The sequence below is a fragment of the Myxine glutinosa genome, chromosome 4, assembly GCF_964187855.1.
Source record: "Myxine glutinosa chromosome 4, kmMyxGlut1.1, whole genome shotgun sequence".
Lineage (NCBI taxonomy): Eukaryota > Metazoa > Chordata > Myxini > Myxiniformes > Myxinidae > Myxine > Myxine glutinosa.
Window position 1 is genome coordinate 149873820 of NC_136264.1, and position 20268 is coordinate 149894087.

The 20268-nt window shown below is 47.8% G+C and overlaps 1 protein-coding gene across 3 annotated transcripts in view; it reads left to right on the forward strand.

Moving 5' to 3' along the window:
* The first annotated feature begins 8957 nt into the window (after positions 1 to 8957).
* Positions 8958 to 20268, forward strand: part of LOC137425384 (serine/threonine-protein kinase 25) — a 29728-nt gene continuing 18417 nt past the window's right edge. Inside the window, exons 1-4 of one of the 3 annotated variants that reach the window (XM_078776595.1) lie at positions 8958 to 10120; positions 11163 to 11271; positions 15156 to 15313; positions 15414 to 15599. In XM_078776595.1, the coding sequence (XP_078632721.1) occupies positions 11178 to 11271; positions 15156 to 15313; positions 15414 to 15599 (438 nt within the window). In that variant the 5' untranslated portion in view covers positions 8958 to 10120; positions 11163 to 11177. Of the gene's footprint in view, positions 10121 to 10838; positions 11272 to 15155; positions 15314 to 15413; positions 15600 to 20268 lie in introns of those variants that run through there. The other 2 variants (XR_013623222.1, XM_078776594.1) reach the window with 2 other exon arrangements.

Consider the following 20268-nt stretch of genomic DNA (forward strand, 5'->3'; position numbering starts at 1 on the left):
GGCGTCGTATCGGCAGTTAATCGGATGCTTTTGGGCCCCAACTCGGCTAATAAATATGGAAGAAATTATGGTAAACCCACCTGATGAGGTCAGCGTACACCGCGATCGACACCGGCACAAATGCATGCTCTGGATTGTCCACTCAGTGGACGGCTTGCTGTCGCCTTCGACTGTCCAATCAGCGGACGGCTTGCTGTCGCCTTCGAATGTCCAATCAGCGGACGGCTTGCTTCGCCTTCGCCCAGCAGACGCCAATACGATGGCGTCGTAAGATGGCGTCGTATCGGCAGTTAATCGGATGCTTTTGGGCCCCAACGTCGGCGAATTCAGATTTTTCGAGTATGTCTATACGTGAAAAACAAAGAGCGCGGTTCGTAGATCGTAAATCCATTAGTGCCGTGGGCATCGGGTCACTGGGTGCGGCGTAAAAGGGATAACAAAGTCGAGTCCTTACGGTATTATTATATATATATATATATATATATATATATATATATATATATATATATATATATATATATATCGATATATATATATATATATATATGTATATTTATATATTTATATATATATTTATATATATTGTTGCGGTTTTAGAACCCCCACTTGTGCAAATACTTGTAAATAATTCTCATCATTAAAAGGTCAAAGGTAGCACCCATAGATAGGCCACAGCAACACGTAGGTCACCATAGGAATTCAGTTATTTCCTTATTATGTGTCTAGTTAAGGCTGTGTTCCCAATAGTTGAATCTGCGTTGCATCAATTAAATAAGAATAGGTCCCAATCCATTCTGGCCATTTTGCCAACCTCTCTCTCCCAATTTTATTACGCGCCTCTGCTTGCCAGCAGCGTTCGCTGCGTTGAGCTGAAGTTTGCTCAAACAAACGCCATTAACCACGCGGTCAAGCTCGAGGAAGAAGGGGGCGGAGCACCGGGAACAAGGTGTGGCTTGTCAACGAGCCGTCAAAGGCGGAGCCGGTAAGCCCTTACCAGCCATGTAAGCGGTCTCCTTTCCTGTGTTAGTTTGCGTTGAGCAGGCCAGTGAGTTAGGTGTTCTTTGGGCTGGAATGCCACGTGCTAGGCCTGGAACCAAATTGACCAATCACCCTACCCAAGATCGACCGGGAGGAGCGTTGTAGCTTCCAGGACTCGGGACGGCCAGCTTAAAAGACAAGGGGATTAACCCCCCCCCCCTTGATAAGGGGAGAGCTGACCCCCGAATCTGTAACAATTGGTGTCAGGATTTGGGTCCCAAATACCTAATTACCATCACCAACCGCGAGCAGGAAAATAACTCCCACTCGAACCACGGACGTGATGGTAAATGCCGAGCGGTTAGCAGTCCGCGGTCCGAGCCGTTAACAGTAACTAAACCCGATTCTGAGCGGTTTCTATCGTGCCATAGGTACTCAATTGGGAAAAGACTAAAGCGATCGGATGGAGAGGAAACCAGAGTATAGGAAGAACAAAGGTAATTTATTTACAAACCAAAAAGAAGAGGAAACGAAAGGTATATACAAGTGTTACGTGGTCCTCCCGGTGACTACCTGGTTTCGGTGACCCCCGGACCGTGAGAGGAACCCCGCCAGAAAGATATATGATTTATACGCTTTCGTAACGCAATCAATATGAATTCCAGTCAATAAGAAACCCCACACCAAGGATCCGGATTAATCAATAATATATTCCCAATCAATCAACAACAATCAACAACAATCAACAATATTACTAAGATGGCCATCTCATATATTTCTCCCCTTGACCCCACTCACTGCACCCTCAATAGTCACTGTCCCTCACAATGTCAATTGCCTCCCCCCCTTCACATGCCTCCCCCCCTTCACATGCCTCCCCCCCAAAGCCCTCTCCCTCCCACAGATCTCTCGATGTCTCCATGTCTCTCGGTCCCTGCTCTCAAATGTTGTGTTTGTGTCCTTCCCCCTCTCTCCCCATCTTGTCTACCGCTCCCGATGTTATTTGTTTTATGTGTCTGTTTGTCTTTCTGTGTGATTAATGTTCGCTCTTTCACGAGCCTCGATCTTGTATACAAAAAAAAGAAGAAAAAAAAAAAAAAGAAAAAAAAAGTCTCTGGGCCCCTCCAGACCAAGGTGAAGGTCGACTTCTCCGCACACAGGCGGTTGAACGGACCCCTGGCTGACGTGCTCCAAACGTGCACGTCCCGTACCGGGAACGGTTGCTGCAGCGGACGCCTCCTCGGGACGCCACCGGGGTCGGAGCCCGTGATCGCGGCCTCTGGGCTGTGAACGGCTCGCAAAGCACGCGAGGCCCCAGGTGCGACCCGTACACGCCCTCGGAGGCGTCGAGGCGAACAGTGTCGGATGCTTGGTTCCTTCCAGGAACCCACGGCAACCTGAAACGTAACAGGCAATCACCCCGCGCAGGTAACTCCTCTCGCCAGACGGGCTTTTCAAACTCAGCGTTCCAAAGCAGGTAAAGATCGACTCGGCTCGCGTCGGAGCTGGTCGAGGATCAAGATGGCCGCTTCTCCCACGACCTTGTCTTTTTTCTTCTTCCGGTTCACCATCCCGTTTCCGGTCTCCTGTTATCAGGAGCGCTTCTAACCATTTAACCACAACAACCTTTAATGGAATAAACATTAATAAGCAATGACCTGAATAGTAATTCACATCAATCCGGAATCCATAACACAAGGAAGAATAAGAAGAAGCAGGACACAGGGCAGGCTTACCTATACAGTCTTAACGTACAACCCCGGACAAACAGACACACTCACACGGGATGGTAGCTGGTAGGGGGGGGAAGGTCCAGGCAGATGTCCAGGCTCCTCGTCCGGTCCTGACTCATGCCGTGGTGGTGATGGACAAAGGCAGCAGGCCGGCAGCGCACCGCGTGTCGTCGACTGCGAGCGGACGTTACATATATCGGGGGGACTGGGATGCGGCGTACATAATAAACGTATTTCGTGCCAAACGCTCTCTCTCTCCCGATCAATGTTCGTATCAAAAAGGGCAGTTCGTATCAAAGGGAAATTAGCACCGCTCAATAACTCCTCGCGCAGTCCGTGCAAAAAGGAGCCCGCCGAATGAAATCCCGTAATCACGATGGTCCCCTGCGCAGTCCGTAAAAGGGCTTCACGCTCGCACTTATATAACGCGCTCAAAGATCAATCCGCGCGCTTGGAAACCACGCCCGACAGTGAGCTCACCTCAGCCCTGGTTGGCTGGTAAGGGCTTACCTGCTCCGCCTTTGACGGCTCGTTGACAAACCACACCTTGTTCCCGGCGCTCCGCCCCCTTCTTCCTCGAGCTTAACCGCGTGGTTAATGGCGTTTGTTTGAGCAAACTTCAGCTCAACGCAGCGAATGCTGCTGGCAAGCAGAGGCGCATAATAGAATTGGGAGAGAGAGGTTGGCAAAATGGCCAGAATGGATTGGGACCTATTCTTATTTAATTGATGCAACGCAGATTCAACTATTGGGAACACGGCCTTAACTAGACACATAATAAGGAAATAACTGAAATTCCTATGGTGACCCTACGTGTTGCTGTGGCCTATCTATGGGTTCTACCTTTGACCTTTTAATGATGAGAATTATTTACAAGTATTTACACAAGTGGGGGTTCTAAAACCGCAACACTGCACCCTCCTTTCCTCCAGGCCCACCCGGGCCGAAACAAAAGGGCCAACTTTTAACTCAGTGTGGCACGTAGGTGTGGTGACCCTCTACTTTTAACCTCACCCTGAGTGCGACAGTTTTAACAATAAATATGTCCCACCTGCTGCGTTGCATCCTACCTAACTGACTCATGCCCACAGACTAACCAAATTGCGGAATTATTTTGAAACTACACATTTAAGCCGGTGGGGAGCATTATTTACAAAAAAACCACAACTAATTATTTACACTGCAACCCATGACCTGTCTTTTGCGGGAAGAGAAGCAGAACTTTTTTAAAAGAGGAAAATCACTGCACTGCACTGCACCGATACACCATACCCACATGCACCAATAAACAAAAGGCACGAAAAGCACCATCATGAAAAAATGCACCAATAAGCACCATTACCAGAATGCACAAAAACAAACATTTTTAAAAAAAATAATAAATGATGCCTTGTCCTTGCTTGTCTGCTGGGCCGATGCTTCTGGCTGTCTTCTTGCTTGCTGTATATTTAATAAAAAGGATTGCACCAACCATGTCCATCTTTTATTTATGGCCAGCAGGGCCAACTCAGGTGGTCCACCGCTGGGCATAGGTGCCACTTAAAACCGTGGTCCGCAAACAAGATGCTGCTGGCAGCATTGGTCCGCTCCAGCCAAATGCCAGGCCACAGAACGTGTGGTCCATATGTGGTGCCAGGCCACAGAACGTGTGGTCCATAAGTGGTTTACCAGTGCAGGCAGGCAGGCAGCAAGGGTGCGGGCGCACAACTGCAGCACCTGCACACTTTCCCTCGGGCACAAAAGAGCAATGGTCCGTGAGTGGGGAAGGAAGGACAAGCAGATCAGCGGGCAGGGGTGCAAGGGTACACATCAAACAAGATAATGCAGACATGAAGGGCGCGGGAGAGCGAGCTGAGAAAGCTCGTCCCTAACCGTTCGTCACCCCCCATGTCACCTACCCTACCATTGCCCTTACCCGTATTTACACAATTTACAAATTACAAATCCGTCGCTAACGTCTTGTCTTTCCCATTCCCTCTAATGCCAAATTCATCATCAATCCCTCTTAAGGAGGAAGAGATGGAATAACAAACAATGTCTCACCCACGTCGAGATGCGTCTTTCATTCCCAAATGCTTGCAAAAATATGGTGTGGAGTTTCATCACCTAGGTGAGTGGATGCGGATGGTGCGAAGAGACTTTCATCCTATCTATCCTTCTAAATGACATTAACACTTTACACTACCCGGGGTCTTACCTTGCCAAACCATTGGCCATCATTACACTATGTGGTTCTAAAAACCAAATTTCCATTGACCAGTCTGTGGTGCACTCCAATTTGGGGTCTCACTCCCCCGATTTTTCCTTCTGTGCCCTCGCACAATTTCAGGGCTGGGTCGTGTGGCTCACCAGCAGGTCCGCTCACCTGCACACCTCCGCCACTGAACGTCGCCACCCGAGCTTACCTAGCTCCTCACTAACCTAACCTGGGGAAGGCCCTCTGGCTCCCTTACCCCACTAATGCCCCCTCTGGCATCGGGCTACCCGGGTCCTTCTCTGGATCCTCAGGCCCCATTGAACTCTACCTGGCTCCCAAAGCCTACCTGCGGCCTCACCTGGCCGACAGACTACCAGTGGCGGAGAGCCCAACCAACCATTCTCACGAACAGGCCACACGCCCAGCCATTCCATACACTCATGCACCCAACAAAACACTTCTTCCTACTACCCGCACCACAGATGTCAATCTCCAACCACAATTTACCTACTCTCTCTACCTACATTTAAACTACCCTCCCCGGGTGTTCGTGAAGGGGTCCATCCTTCCCCCATCCACTCCTTCGCACCATACACTCCACTCCACGTATTCCACACTACTCACTCCACACCATTCATTCCACACACTTGTACTTCACCTGCACATCAAGCAGGTCAATCACTCAACACACACACACACATCTTTCTCGAGCATTGCCTCATTTGCTCAGCACTACCAGGAACTTCCATTCCAATTCCTCATTTCCTCACCAGCACTACAAGGAATCTCATTCATCTTTCATTTAAACTATACCACAAACACACTGCATCATCTGGCTATCTATTTCCCCTCTAAAACTTGTGCTCCCCGTCATCCCTTTATACTACTGCACATCCCACGTCATTATCAACCACCTAATCTGACTTCGTCCCCACTACTCGTACAATGTCACTACTTAAATCTCGGTCACCTATGGTCATCTCTAGATCCCTATACATTTATCCTAACCATCCCGGGCTAACTTTCACCGCCACCCCATAAATCTATAGCTCCTTTGCCCAAAGTAATGATGTGAGGGATGGTAGGGCTCCCATCCCTCTGCATCACTATCGCCATCACTACTACTATCACCAATCATCCACTATACTGAGCCTCTTGTGCGGTAATGCATTTCTACAGCTCGGCTTCGAAAAGCCGGCTATGCGTGCGAATGGTCTGTCTCCTGTAGGTTGGGTCCGTCCAGCATTTACGATTCTGAAGAGGAGGCATACTCGGTCCGAGATTCCAAGGTCCATCTCGGCACGGAGCCTTGCGGTCTCCGGCCCGATGACCCAACCTCGCCCGGTCGGAACACCGCCCCGCCAGGGGGCGCAGGTCCGGCCTGGCCTTTCTCCCGCGGAATCGCGCTGCTCGCCGCTACGACGTGGCACCGACCATACAGGGCGGAGCCCGGCCAGAATCGTGCACGGCGCTCCGTGCAGGAGCAACGCGGCAACGATCCCGGCCGGCCCCCGCAGCACACAAAGCGCACCACGCCCAGAGAGCTTGCGTCGGCTATACGTCGGCCTAGATGCTAACCCGGTTAATGTCGATGCTCGCCTCGCATGCTCACACCACTCGTTCCTTTTCTTATTCACACATCCCGGCGCTCCAACGCCTCTCATACAACTCACGCATTCGATCACCGCACGCTCTCGTGCACACCACCCAGGCACACTCATTTCGCTCACAGACTTCGTTACCCACTTGACCACCGCACACCTCCTCGCACACCTTGGCGGACACTCCTCGGTTACATCCTCTGTAACACTCACCACAGGTGTGCACTCTCTCGTCGCACACCCAATAACGCGCTCTGGTGTGCTCTCCCGCACACGCTCCACAACCAACTCACGTGTGCATCCTCGCACACGCTCCTCATCCATATCCATCTCACTCTCTGTGTCGCACCTCTCACTCTCACTCCCATACTCTGTTACACACTCACTCTCCGGCGCACACTTTTTTCTTACACGAGCGCCATTTCCACTCACGCAGCGCACAAAGGACCTTCCACGAACGCCCGGGTGCCGTCTGGATCCCAAGCGCGCGAAAAATCCTTTCGCGCCGAACACTTTTGCGCCAAATCTTTGCGCGCCATATACTAACCCACTCACCTTGGCGCTTCCTCCTCTTCGCTCCACCACCTGCAAACTTTCATTTTGGTGATTAAGCACGGCATCACGAAGCGAATACAGACTTTGCATGCATTCCATTTCAATCCTCCGCGAGTGCTGTTCTAAGTCCGCCGTCTCTCCAATTTCAATTTTGACTATAATTAATTCTTTAATTTCTTTTTCCTCGATGACCGCTGGCGCTAATAAAATTTTCTCTTCTAATTCTGCGGTCGCTGGCTTCCCCATACCCCGGGTCGCGATTTCTATACCCGTCCACGTGACTTCGCTTTTCTCAACTTCGCTCAACCCGTGCTCCTCTAGCCGCGCTACCTCGTCGCGTACCCCCGCAACCTTTCCGCCCGATCTGCGGTCAATGTCTCTCCCATATTTTTCTATGTGGCCACCCATTCTGTTTTCAAACCCCGTTAACCCGTCCTTCATTCTTTTCATTTGATTCTCCCGGGTGTCCATCTTGCCCTTCACCCTCGTTAACCCCTCGTTCATTTCGCTACTCACGTCCTCCAATCGGGCCCCTAATTTACTTTCTAACCCCCCTATTTGGTCTCCCATATCATTTCTCAACCCCCCAATTTGGTTCTCTAATCCCCCCCAATTTATTACTCTGAGCATCCATTTTATTTTCCATCTGCCTACTATTCTTTGCCATGTCTTCACCCGTCTTGACCATAAAGGCCCTCATTTGCACCATAAATAGGCCCCAGTCCATTGGCACCGTGGGCTCGGCTGCCGCGGCCATGTGCGAGGCGCCGCCATTTTGTGCGCCTGCAACCCCTGCTACTGCACCCTCTTCAACCTCCTCTTCCATTCCTCCCACTTCTTCCCTGGGGTCCTGGGTTAATTCTACTCCTTCCTCTACCCCCTCATTTCCCCCCACCGGCATCGGATCGCCTTGATTATCCATGGCACGATTTTAATTTGGTTTTTTAATACTAAATTTTGGCCGCTTGAAATTTTGACCAAATTTTTTTCAGATGTATTAAAATTTGGTTCAAGTCCAATCCCACTCCTGACACCAATTGTTGTGGATTTGGGGGTCGGCTCTCCCCTTATCAAGGGGGGGTTAATCCCCTTGTCCTTTAAGCTGGCCGTCCGAGTCCTGGAAGCTACAACGCTCCTCCCGGTCGGCCTTGGGTAGGGTGATTGGTCAATTTGGGTCCCAAATACCTAATTACCAACACCGACCGCAAGCAGGGAAATAACTCCTGCTCGAACCACGGACGTGATGGTAAATGCCGAGCGGTTAGCAGTCCGCGGTCCGAGTCGTTAACAGTAACTAAACCCTAATCCGATCGCCTCCGTCCTTTCTTTCCATTGAGTACCTGTGGCACGATAGGAACCGCTCAGAATCGGGTTTAGTTACTGTTAACGGCTCGGACCGCGGACTGCTAACCGCTCGGCATTTACCCTCACGTCCGTGGTTCGAGCGGGAGTTATTTCCCTGCTCGCGAGGGGTGTTGGTAATTAGGTATTTGGGACCCAAATTGACAAATCACCCTACCCAAGACCGACCGGGAGGAGCGTTGTAGCTTCCAGGACTCGTGACGGCCAGCTTAAAGGTCAAGGGGATTAACCCCCCCTTGATAAGGGGAGAGCCGACCCCCGAATCCGCAACAATATATTTATATATTTATATATATATTTATATATATATATTTATACTTATTTATTTATTTATATTTATATATATTTATATATATGTATTTATATATTTATGTATATATATATATTTAGATATTTAGATATTTATATATATATATTTATACTTATTTATTTATTTATATTTATATATATTTATATATATATGTATTTATTTATTGCATTTTATAGGTATAGATAAATAATATGGCAGAGTTTTTGACATCCCTCCCCAATATACTCGATAAGCTGCCTAGCCTGGGCTTTCAATCTCGGCCCAGCTATAAACTGTCATGTCGGTGTTTCCCAGGCAGAGTGATTCATCAATGTGTGTGCTGTCCTTCGGATGGATGTTAAAATTCGGCGTTCCGTCTGCCGATATTAGTTGGTGGACGTTAAATATCCTACGGTGTCGTTCATGAAGAGTAGGCGAGCTATTTACGGCACTCTGAGCAAATTCCAAGTTCCTGCCCAAACCTGCAGATGTCATTGCATGAGCGGTGTAGCCGCGCCTCAGCTAATGATGCTATACCCTGCAGCCTTTTGCTGCATACCAAAGAAGACTTCACAAACATGTTGCATGTCTGTCTGTGAGTCTCAATGAAGATGTAAAATGAAGTGAAAGATGAAAAAAAGGATATTTTATAACACGTATTTACCCCCTGTATGTATGTATGTTTGTCTGTCTCTCTCTGGGTGCTGGCGGTGTTTTCATCCTTGTCTGTCTGTGAGCAGGATATCTCACAAAGTTATGGACAGATTCGAACGAAACATGGTGGATACATTGGGTGTGTGTGAAGGACGAATTGATTCAATTTTGGTGAAGATCCGGATCCGGATCGAGAATTTAAAATGTTAAGTGATTCTTCACCATTGAGATATTGGGACAAAAACGATATACGGTACTGTATCTGTTTAGCACGACATTTCACAATGTTTTGGACAGATTCGGACAAAAGTTGATGGATGAGTTGTGTAGGTGACAAGAACAAGCCGATTCGATTTTGGTTCAGGTCCGAATGCAGATCCGGCTTATCAGCAGGATACAAAATGTAAATATTCAGCCTGGTGGAGGTATGTGCCCTACCGACTGCCGTTATCGTTGTTGTTGGTGTTGTTTATGTTGTTGTTGCTTTCATCGTGGCTGTGATTGTTTGACAAATGCTTACAATATATTCCATGCTGTTTACAATGGGAAATTTCATTGAGAAACAAGCATTCTGAGTATTGCGCTGCGATACATGTCCCCTACCGGCAGTCTGTCGTCCTGAAAACTGTTGGGGAAATTACCAAGGGTTATTTACCCACAGGTTCTGAATCGTTCCCAATCGCTAATTACCTCAGGACGGGCTCACCTGTGATTCGCACTCGGGACTTCGATTTATACACCTTGCAGACAGGTCAGCAGAAGCACGAGAAAATACCTTGTTGATAAAGAACCTTTCGAGTCGCTAAATATCAGTAATTTATTATATTTTCCGGTTCACGATCAATGATCGATGTGTATATATATGTTGCTCGGCTTGGCTCCGCCCCTCCGGAAAGCGCGCGCTGTGTCGCGCTGTTGACGTTCGCGAGACGAGGCTGAGGGCGCGCGGTGCGGCTTGAGGAGAACTCGAGAATAAACAAGAGATATCCATTTTTTATTTTTTTTCCGTTTAATTAACGATATCTGCCAAACCACGTGCCCTATCGCAAATTCCAAAAGGACATTTTAGTAGACCGACATGCTGAACAGATCTGTGAAGTTTCCCCTCGATTGGATCAAAAATGAGGGAGGAGCTCGGTTTTAAAGGTTCATGCTTAAAAACGTCATAACTCTGAAACCATGTGACGCATGACGTCATGCTCGCTGACTTTTTTTGTTCGTCATGGGTATGCGATTCTGCTTGCAAAGTTTGGCCTCGATCTGTTCAGCCGTTGCAGAGAAAAAGGGGTTTTCGTGTTTTCACAAAAAACAATATGGCGGTCGAACCACGTGACCTGTGACGTCATAATTACCATTAAAATATTCGACAGACAGATTCCCCCCTACGGTGAAAATTTGATCTCAATCGGTCCTATTATTGCAGAGAAATTCTTTTTTAAAGGAAATTAAAACTTAAAATGGCACTGAGTTAAGGATCATCAGAATTATCAGAATTCCCAAAGTTCAAAGTGCCATAACTTTGTCAAAAATGATCGAAACGTCGTGAAGTTCGAACTTGACCTGTAACTTATCATGAGGAAACCATGTGCCAAGTTTGAAATCATTAGCATTAAGCGTTTAGAAAAAAAGTCCGGAAAACTGTTCTTTGCGTGACGGACTGACGGACTGACGGACTGACGGACTGACGGACTGACAGACTGACGGACGGAGGGACGCGTGCAAACCTATAGTCTCCTCCGGTGTACACCGCTAGGGGACTAATAAGGGGATTGCTTTTGGCTCGTGTGTTGCAGTTGAAGCCGGGCCCTATGGAGGAATACCACATTGCCACCATCTTGCGTGAAATCCTTCGCGGTCTGGAATACCTACATTCAGAACGCAAGATCCATCGTGACATCAAGGGTACTATCGTCTTTTTATTTGTGGTTAGACCTTAAGGAAAAACGTGTTGTTGTGTTCAATATTCATTTGATATCTGTTACCCGTGATGTTAGAAGAAGTAAACTCCATCACTGTGGCCCTCGTTTTGCAATCATGCCTGCCCTGCGACCGTTTGACTACCAGATAAATCGGCATTGATGTGGCTGGTGGTTTTTAAGGTGTAGGTAGTGAGACTAATTTATGTTGTGCTTGGTTTTATTACTTGCAAAATCGAAGATTTTTCAAGTATATTGGTCGGTTGTGTTTGTGGTTCTGTCTGTCTGTTTGTTTGTCTGTCTGTTTGTCTGTTTGTTTATCTGTCTGTTTGTCTGTTTGTTTGTCACTGGCCTACAGGTCACAATTTTCAACCGATCTTCACGAAACTTCACCAAATGGTAGAGTTGGTCAAAAGCAAGAAGCCTATTGTTTTGGGGTCAATAGGTCAAAAGGTCAACATAGGCCAAAGGTCACCAACTTTGCTAAACTTCTAAAATCCTCAATTTTCATCCAATTGACTTTAAATTTGAAGAGGACTTGCATATCTGGTCACTAAATTCAACCACCAAGTATTTTTGAGGTCAATATAGGCCAAAATGTCAACATAGGCCAAATTTCTAAAATCCTCAATTTTCATCCGATTGACTTGAAATTTGAAGAGGACTTGCATATCTGGTCACTAAATTCAACCACCAAGTATTTTTGAGGTCAACATATGCCAAAAGGTCAACATAGGCCAAATTTCAAAAATCCTCAATTTTCATCCAATTGACTTGAAATTTAAAGAGGACTTGCATATCTGGTCACTAAATTCAACCACCAAGTATTTTTGAGGTCAATATAGGCCAAAATGTCAACATAGGCCAAATTTCTAAAATCCTCAATTTTCATCCAATTGACTTGAAATTTGAAGAGGACTTGCATATCTGGTCACTAAATTCAACCACCAAGTATTTTTGAGGTCAACATAGGCCAAAAGGTCAACATAGGCCAAATTTCTAAAATCCTCAATTTTCATCCAATTGACTTTAAATTTAAAGAGGACTTGCATATCTGGTCACTAAATTCAACCACCAAGTATTTTTGAGGTCAATATAGGCCAAAATGTCAACATAGGCCAAATTTCTAAAATCCTCAATTTTCATCCGATTGACTTGAAATTTGAAGAGGACTTGCATATCTGGTCACTAAATTCAACCACCAAGTATTTTTGAGGTCAACATATGCCAAAAGGTCAACATAGGCCAAATTTCAAAAATCCTCAATTTTCATCCAATTGACTTGAAATTTAAAGAGGACTTGCATATCTGGTCACTAAATTCAACCACCAAGTATTTTTGAGGTCAATATAGGCCAAAATGTCAACATAGGCCAAATTTCTAAAATCCTCAATTTTCATCCAATTGACTTGAAATTTGAAGAGGACTTGCATATCTGGTCACTAAATTCAACCACCAAGTATTTTTGAGGTCAACATAGGCCAAAAGGTCAACATAGGCCAAATTACTAAAATCCTCAATTTTCATCCAATTCATTTGAAATTTGAAGAGGAGTTGCATATCTGGTCACTGAATTCAACCACGTATTATATTTTAGGTCAACATAGGCCAAAAGATCAACATAGGCCGAATTTCTAAAATCCTCAATTTTCATCTAATTGACTTGAAATTTGAAGAGAACTTGCATATCTCATCACTCAATTCAACCACCAATAATTTTTGAAGTCAACATAGGCCAAAAGGCCAACATAGGCGAAATTTCTAAAATCCTCAATTATCATCCGATTGACTTGAAATTTGAAGAGGACTTGCATATCTGGTCACTGAATTCAACCACCAAGTATTCTTGAGGTCAACATAGGCCAAAAGGTCAACATAGGCCAAATTTTTTAAAACCTCAATTGTCATCCGATTGACTTGAAATTTGAAGAGGACTTGCATATCTGGTCAATGAATTCAACCACCAAGTATTTTGAGGTCAACATGGGCTAAAAGGTCAACATAGGCCAAAAGGTCAACATAGGCCAAATTTCTAAAATCCTCAATTTTCATCCGATTGACTTGAAATTTGAAGAGGACTTGCATATCTGGTCACTCAATTCAACCACCAATTATATTTGAGGTAAACATGGGCCAAAAGTTCAACATAGGCCACATTTCTAAAATCCTCAATTTTCATCCAATTGACTTGAAATTTGAAGAGGACTTGCATATCTGATCAATGAATCCAACCACGTATTATATTTTAGGCCAACATATGCCAAAAGGTCAACATAGGCCAGATTTCTAAAATCCTCAATTTTCATCCAATTGACTTGAAATTTGAAGAGGACTTGCATATCTGGTCACTGAATTCAACCACCAAGTACTTTTGAGGTCAACATAGGCCAAATTTCTAAAATCCTCAATTTTCATCGAATTGACTTGAAAATTGAACAGCATTTGCACATTGAGTCACTAAATAGGGAAACTAACTATATTTGAGGTCAAAAGGGCAAAGGTCAACTCAAGGTCAACCTTCCAAAATTATCATTTTTCATCTGAAAAATCGTCACTTTTCTTCCTGTTGACCCGAGCTTTTTTTTTTTTTTTTTTTTTTTTACAAGATCTAAGGCTCGTAATGGAGCACACACACACACACACACACGGTTACACTTGGCCTGGGGAAAGTGCCATCACTCAAATTGATCAAGATCAAGATCATCACTTTGATCAAGATTGTCAATTTTAATCTTGATGGAATGGACCATTTGCTGTATCAATGGAATTTCTTTTCTTGGGAGTGGGGGGCGGATTTTGCAAGTATCGTGCTCCGCATGACGTCTTCTTGTTTTGGTTGTTTTTGTAGCTTGTCCATCAACTGTCCATAAAATACCCAGAACTTTCTGCCTGAGAAGCATCTCAAGTAATATTTGGCCTTCCTTGAAGTCTCTCAGCACTTTTTTTTTGTTTGTTTTCTTGGATACAAGATCGAGGCTCGTGTAAGAGACAACATTAATGACAAAACAACAAACGGACTCGTAAGACAAAATCAAGGGAGCGGGAGACAAGATGGGGAGAGAGAGGGAAGCACAGAAGTACAACATTTGAGAGCAGGTACATCGGGAGATCTGTGGGAGGGAGAGGGCTTGGGGGGAGGAGACGTGGGAAGGGGGGGGGGTGGAGGTGGGAGAGGTATAAAACACAAGGACACTGCAAGGACTTCCAGGAAAGAAGTTGGGATTTCAAAGAAGTGGATCTGGGGTGAAATTAGCGGGGGTAGAAAATATCAAGGTTTTGGATGGGGGGAGATAAGAGATGGTGGTGAACAGCTGTTTTAAAGACCTGGAGGGATGAGTGGGATTGAAGAGTGTGAGGGAGTTTGTTCCAGAGGCGGGAGTAAACAGGAATGTAAGAGTGAAGGTGAATAGAGAGTCTTGATTTTGGCAGTTTAAACATAAGAGGGTTTCAGGCAGATCTTGTGCGACCTGTGGGAATATTTGGGGGACAGAGCACAGACAGAGGTGGGGGAGCAAGGCCGGAGAGGAGTCGGTAGAAGACAACGAGGCAGATGCTGAGTGCAGATGTAACTACGAACCATGAAGCCAAATGTCTGAAGTTTGAAAATTTGTTTTTGTTTTGAAGTTTGAAAAACTTTTAAGTTTGTTGTTTTTCGTTTTGTTTTTTTGTTTGTTGTTTTGTGTTTGTTTTGTTTTGTTTGTTTGAAGTTTGTTTAAAATGTTTGAACGCCATGAAGAACTTGCCAAATGTTTGCGACTAGCCTGAGGATGATGAATATCGTCCCATTATCTTTAACATATTCTACCAAGATCTTTTTAACGTTTTCTTTGTTGCTTAATGATAACTTCACCACAATTTTTTTTTTCACAGCTGCAAACGTGCTGCTGTCAGAGCAAGGGGATGTCAAGTTGGCAGACTTTGGTGTGGCAGGACAGCTCAGCGAGACCCAGATGCAGCGGCGCACATTTGCGGGCACACCTTTCTGGATGGCTCCGGAGGTCATCAAACAATCCGCCTACGACTCGAAGGTCGTCGTGATGACGCAACTGATTCAACTACTACCTTAAATAACGTTCTCGAAATTTTGTTTCTAATCCATGCCTAGGTGCATCTGCGTTTGCCTTCCAGGCGGATATCTGGTCCTTGGGCATCACCGCGATCGAATTGGCAAAAGGTGAGCCACCTTACGCCGAGCTGCATCCTATGAAAGTGCTCTTTCTGATCCCTCAGAGCACCCCACCGAACTTGGATTCATCACACTCGCGTGCCTTCCGTGACTTCATCGCCACCTGCCTGCGCAAAGAGCCTGCACTGGTTCGTAGTTACACCTGCACTCAGCTACTCAGCTACATCATCTATCTCTTGTCTCACCAACCAAGCAACATACTGCATGTCACCATTTTGGTTCCATCTAATCAGATTTTGGAAGAGATAAATTGCACGTAAGGGTATTTATAGCTATAAATACTGGCGATGGAAGTATTACACTGGTCAACAAAATTTTAAAACTTTTATGGTTCTAGTATATTTTGAGGTGATTCTAACCAACATGAACCTGTGGATTTCGATTATGATATCCAATTTTCACGAGCACATCCAGTTTTTGAGAACCAGTATACCATAGGAATATCAGCCACAGCCGAAATTCGTCTTGTACTCACTAATCAGGACTTTGTAACGAGACTATCTGAGCTGGAAAGCGTTGCTTGGGATAGCTTTGTGGCTCTTGCTAACAATTACCTTGGAAATTTTCGAGCACCAAATTATGAAGAGCTTGTGGACAAGATGTTGAGGAGTTACCAGGCGCTCGGTGCTCCAATGTCACTCAAGATACTGTCAGAAGACCACTGTCACTGTCAGAGAAGATTTCTTCCATTCTCATCTGGACTTTTTTCCAAAAAATTTTTTGGCGATGTCGGTGATGAACATGGAGAAAGGTTTCACCAGGAAATTGCCATCATGCTGACTCGATATCAAGGCCGATTCAATCCAAACATGATGGGCGACTACTGTTGGACTTTACAGCGTGAAAGTGATTGCTCCGACAAACGCAAAAGTAAAGTTCAGAAGCACTTTTTTTTTTGAATATGATGTAAATAAAAACTTCAAGTTCATATTATTTTTGGAGATTTACATCTTTTTAGGTGATGTAAATAAAAACTTCAAGTTCATATTATTTTTTGTGATATTTTATAAAGTTCATATTATTTTTGGAGATTTACATTTTTTTAGGTGATGTAAATAAAAACTTAACGTTCATATTATTTTTGGAGATTTACATCTTTTTATGTGATGTAAATAAAAACTTAAAGTTCATATTATTTTTGGAGATTTACATCTTTTTATGTGATGTAAACAAAAACTTGAAGTTCATATTATTTTTTGTGACAATAAATAGACATTGAGACGTAATCAAGAAATTCGTATGCTCTAAATATTTTTTTCCACACTTATGATGTACTACATCCAGGTTACGTGATAGCGAAATTTTATGGTCAGATTCGGATTCGTGGGCTCCAAATTAGTTAGAAACAGTTGAAAATAAGTCAGAACCAATTTGGCTGTTGACCATTGTTTAATATCTTTTTTATTTTTTTTGGTATAGAAGATTGAGGCTCGTGAAAGAGCTAACATTAATCACACAAAAAAATCAAACGGACACATAAAACGTATAATGAGGGGAGCGGTAGACAAGATGGGGAGAGAGGGGGAAGCACACAAATACAACATTTGAGAGCAGGGACATCGGGAGAACTGTGGGAGGGGGAGGGCTTGGGGGTGAGCAGGCGTGGGAAGGGGGGGGGGGGCGGGGGGAGAAGTATAAAACACAAGGACACTGCAAGGACTTCCAGGAAAGAAGTTGGTGAATTCGCGGGGATAGAAAAGATCAAGGTTTTGGATGGGGGAAGATAAGAGATGGTGGTGAACAGCTGTTTTAAGCGTGGAGGGAGGAGTGGGATTGAAGGGAGTGGGGGAGTTTGTTCCAGAGGCGGGAGAAAGAATTGTACTGGTTGCATCATTGCCGTGAGCATGGCTGTGCTGCTGATGCAGTGCCCCCTGTAGGTTAGAGCAAGAATTTGCATTTGTTTGGAGTGCCGGTGATTGCTCGCCTACTCTTCACGAAAAACACCGTGGTGTAGCGGCTGCCGCTGGGGTTACACAATCGCCTTGCACCTATCAAGGACGCGGAGCGATCACCAGGCCGGGCTCGTCCAGGACGCCCGGGCAGGCCCGCGCTCGACTTGCCAGGCCTCGGTCGGGACGCCCGGGCAGGCTCGCCCTCGGCTTGCCAGGCCGCAGCCGGCCCGCGGGGCCACGCCCCCTGGCGCCAGGCCTGGGCAAACCCCCTGGCGGAATAGATATATATTGCCGACCGTAAAACGTTTTTCCCAGAGTGCCTGAGTGTTTGATTCTAATAAAGCAGCTCAGATGAATTCAAGCTTTTTGTCGCGTCCATTCTTTCGATCGACGTGGGAGCCACAGCTCCTTCATTGGTGACCTACCGACATGGACACGGCAGTGACGCTTAAACTGCCTACCTTCTGGGAGGCTCACGCGGCTGTTTGGTTCGCTCAGGCGGACTCTCAGTTCGCCCTGCGAGGCATCACCGCGGACGACACCCGCTTCCACCATGTTGTGGCGGCGCTTGGTTCCGCCACCGCGGCCCGCGCCTTGAGCCTCCTCGAGCACCCGCCGGCTGCTGACAAATACGGCGCGATTAAGAAGCTTCTCCTCGATGCTTTCGCCCTCCCAGCGGCGGAACGCGCACGGCGCCTGCTCGATTTGCCTGAGCTCGGCGACACGCGCCCTTCCGAGCGAATGGACTACATGCTTTCGCTGCTCGGCGAGCACTCTCCGGCATTCCTGTTCCGGGAGCTGTTCCTCCGTCTGCTGCCTAACCCGGTACGCCTCGCCCTGGCAAGCACGACGATCACAGATCCCCGGGCCCTTGCCAGAGAAGCCGACAAAATCTCCGCCGCGGGACAGCGCATCGCAGCGGCGACATGGGACCCGCCGCCGCCTGATGCACCATCCATGGCGCCCGAGCACCCGGCGCGTTCGACGGCCGAACTGCCGACGCAATTGGCGGCCGCTATACCGAGCCGACCACGTCCAGCACGACGTCCGAAGCCTCCACCCGACCAAGCGTGGTGTTCCTATCATGCCAGGTTCGGACAGAAGGCCCGGACATGCCGACCCCCGTGCACCTTCGGCGGGTCGGGAAACGGCCAGGCCGGCGTTCATTACCTGCCATGAGCGCCGGCCACAGTCACACGGGCAACTTACTGTTCATCACGGACAAAGCGTCCGGACGGCGCTTCCTGTGCGACACCGGCGCCCAACTGAGCGTCATGCCCGCCTCTGACCAGGACAGGCAATCCGCGGTTTGCGGCCCCTCCTTAGTTGCGGCCAACGGATCGACTATCCGCACCTTCGGCCCGCGCAACGTCACCCTCTGCTTCGGCGGCCAACGCTTTGCTTGGACGTTTGTAACCGCCAACGTGCCCATGGCTCTGCTAGGCGCCGACTTCCTCTGCGCACACGGACTGCTGGTGGACGTCCAACGGCGTCGTTTAATCAACGCTGAAACCTTCAGCTCCCTGGTATGCACATTAAGCAGCTCCGCGCCGACCGAGCTGGCATGCGCCGTCCCGGCGGCGAACGAGTTTGCTCGCCTGCTCGCGGAGTTCCCGGCCCTCACGCGGCCGACGTTTTCGGCCGTCGCAGTACGGCATGGGATCGAGCACCACATACCAACCACGGGCCCGCCGGTCTACGCCAGGGCCCGCCGCCTCGACCCAGCCAAGCTTGCCGTTGCGAAGGCCGAATTCGACGCGTTGGAGCACCTCGGCATCGTGCGGCGCTCCGATAGCGCGTGGGCCTCGCCACTGCACATCGTGCCAAAGCCGGGGGGTGGATGGCGCCCGTGTGGCGACTACCGCCGTCTTAATGACGCTACAACACCCGACAGGTACCCGATCCCGCATATCCAAGACTTCTCCACCCGTCTGGCGGGACGGGTCATTTTTTCGAAAATTGATCTCATACGGGGATATCACCAGGTACCTGTCAGGGCGGCCGACGTCCCTAAAACGGCAGTCATCACGCCGTTCGGCTTATTCGAGTTCTTGCGGATGCCGTTTGGTCTCAAGAACGCGGCTCAGGCGTTCCAGCGCTTGATGGACGGCGTGCTGCGTGACCTGCCGTTCCTTTTCGTTTACCTGGACGACATCCTCGTCGCCAGCACGTCCCGGGCCGAGCACCTCCTCCACCTCCGAACACTGTTCGGGCGCCTCAGCGAGCACGGCCTCATCGTCAACCCGGCCAAATGCCACTTCGGCACGACGGCCGTTGATTTTTTGGGCCACCACATCACCAAGAACGGGGCTGTGCCGCTGCCAACCAAGGTCGAGGCCATCACCACTTTCCCGCGTCCCCGCACCATAAAGGCCCTGCAGGAATTCCTGGGAATGGTGAATTTTTATCACCGCTTCGTGCCCCGCGCTGCTCAACTCATGCGGCCCCTCTACGAAGCCCTCCGGGGCAAGCCGGCCAAGCACGACATCGCCTGGTCCGCAGCAATGGATGCGGCCTTCCAAAGCTCAAAGCGGGCCCTCGCCGACGCAACACTGCTCGCTCACCCGGTGCTCAACGCTCCCATCGCCCTCACCACGGATGCCTCCGACTACGCGGTGGGCGCCGTACATGAGCAATGGGTGAACGGGGTTTGGCAGCCACTCGCTTTTTTCAGCCGGCAGCTCCGGCCGAACGAGCTCAAATACAGCACGTTTGACCGGGAGCTCCTCGGTCTACACCTGGCCGTCCGCCATTTCCGCCACCTCCTGGAGGGCCGACCTTTCACGGCGTTCGTCGACCACAAGCCGTTGGTTTACGCCATGGCCAAGGTCACGGAGCCATGGTCGGCCCGCCAACAGCGCCACCTCTCCGCCGTGTCGGAGTTTACCACGGACATCCGGCACGT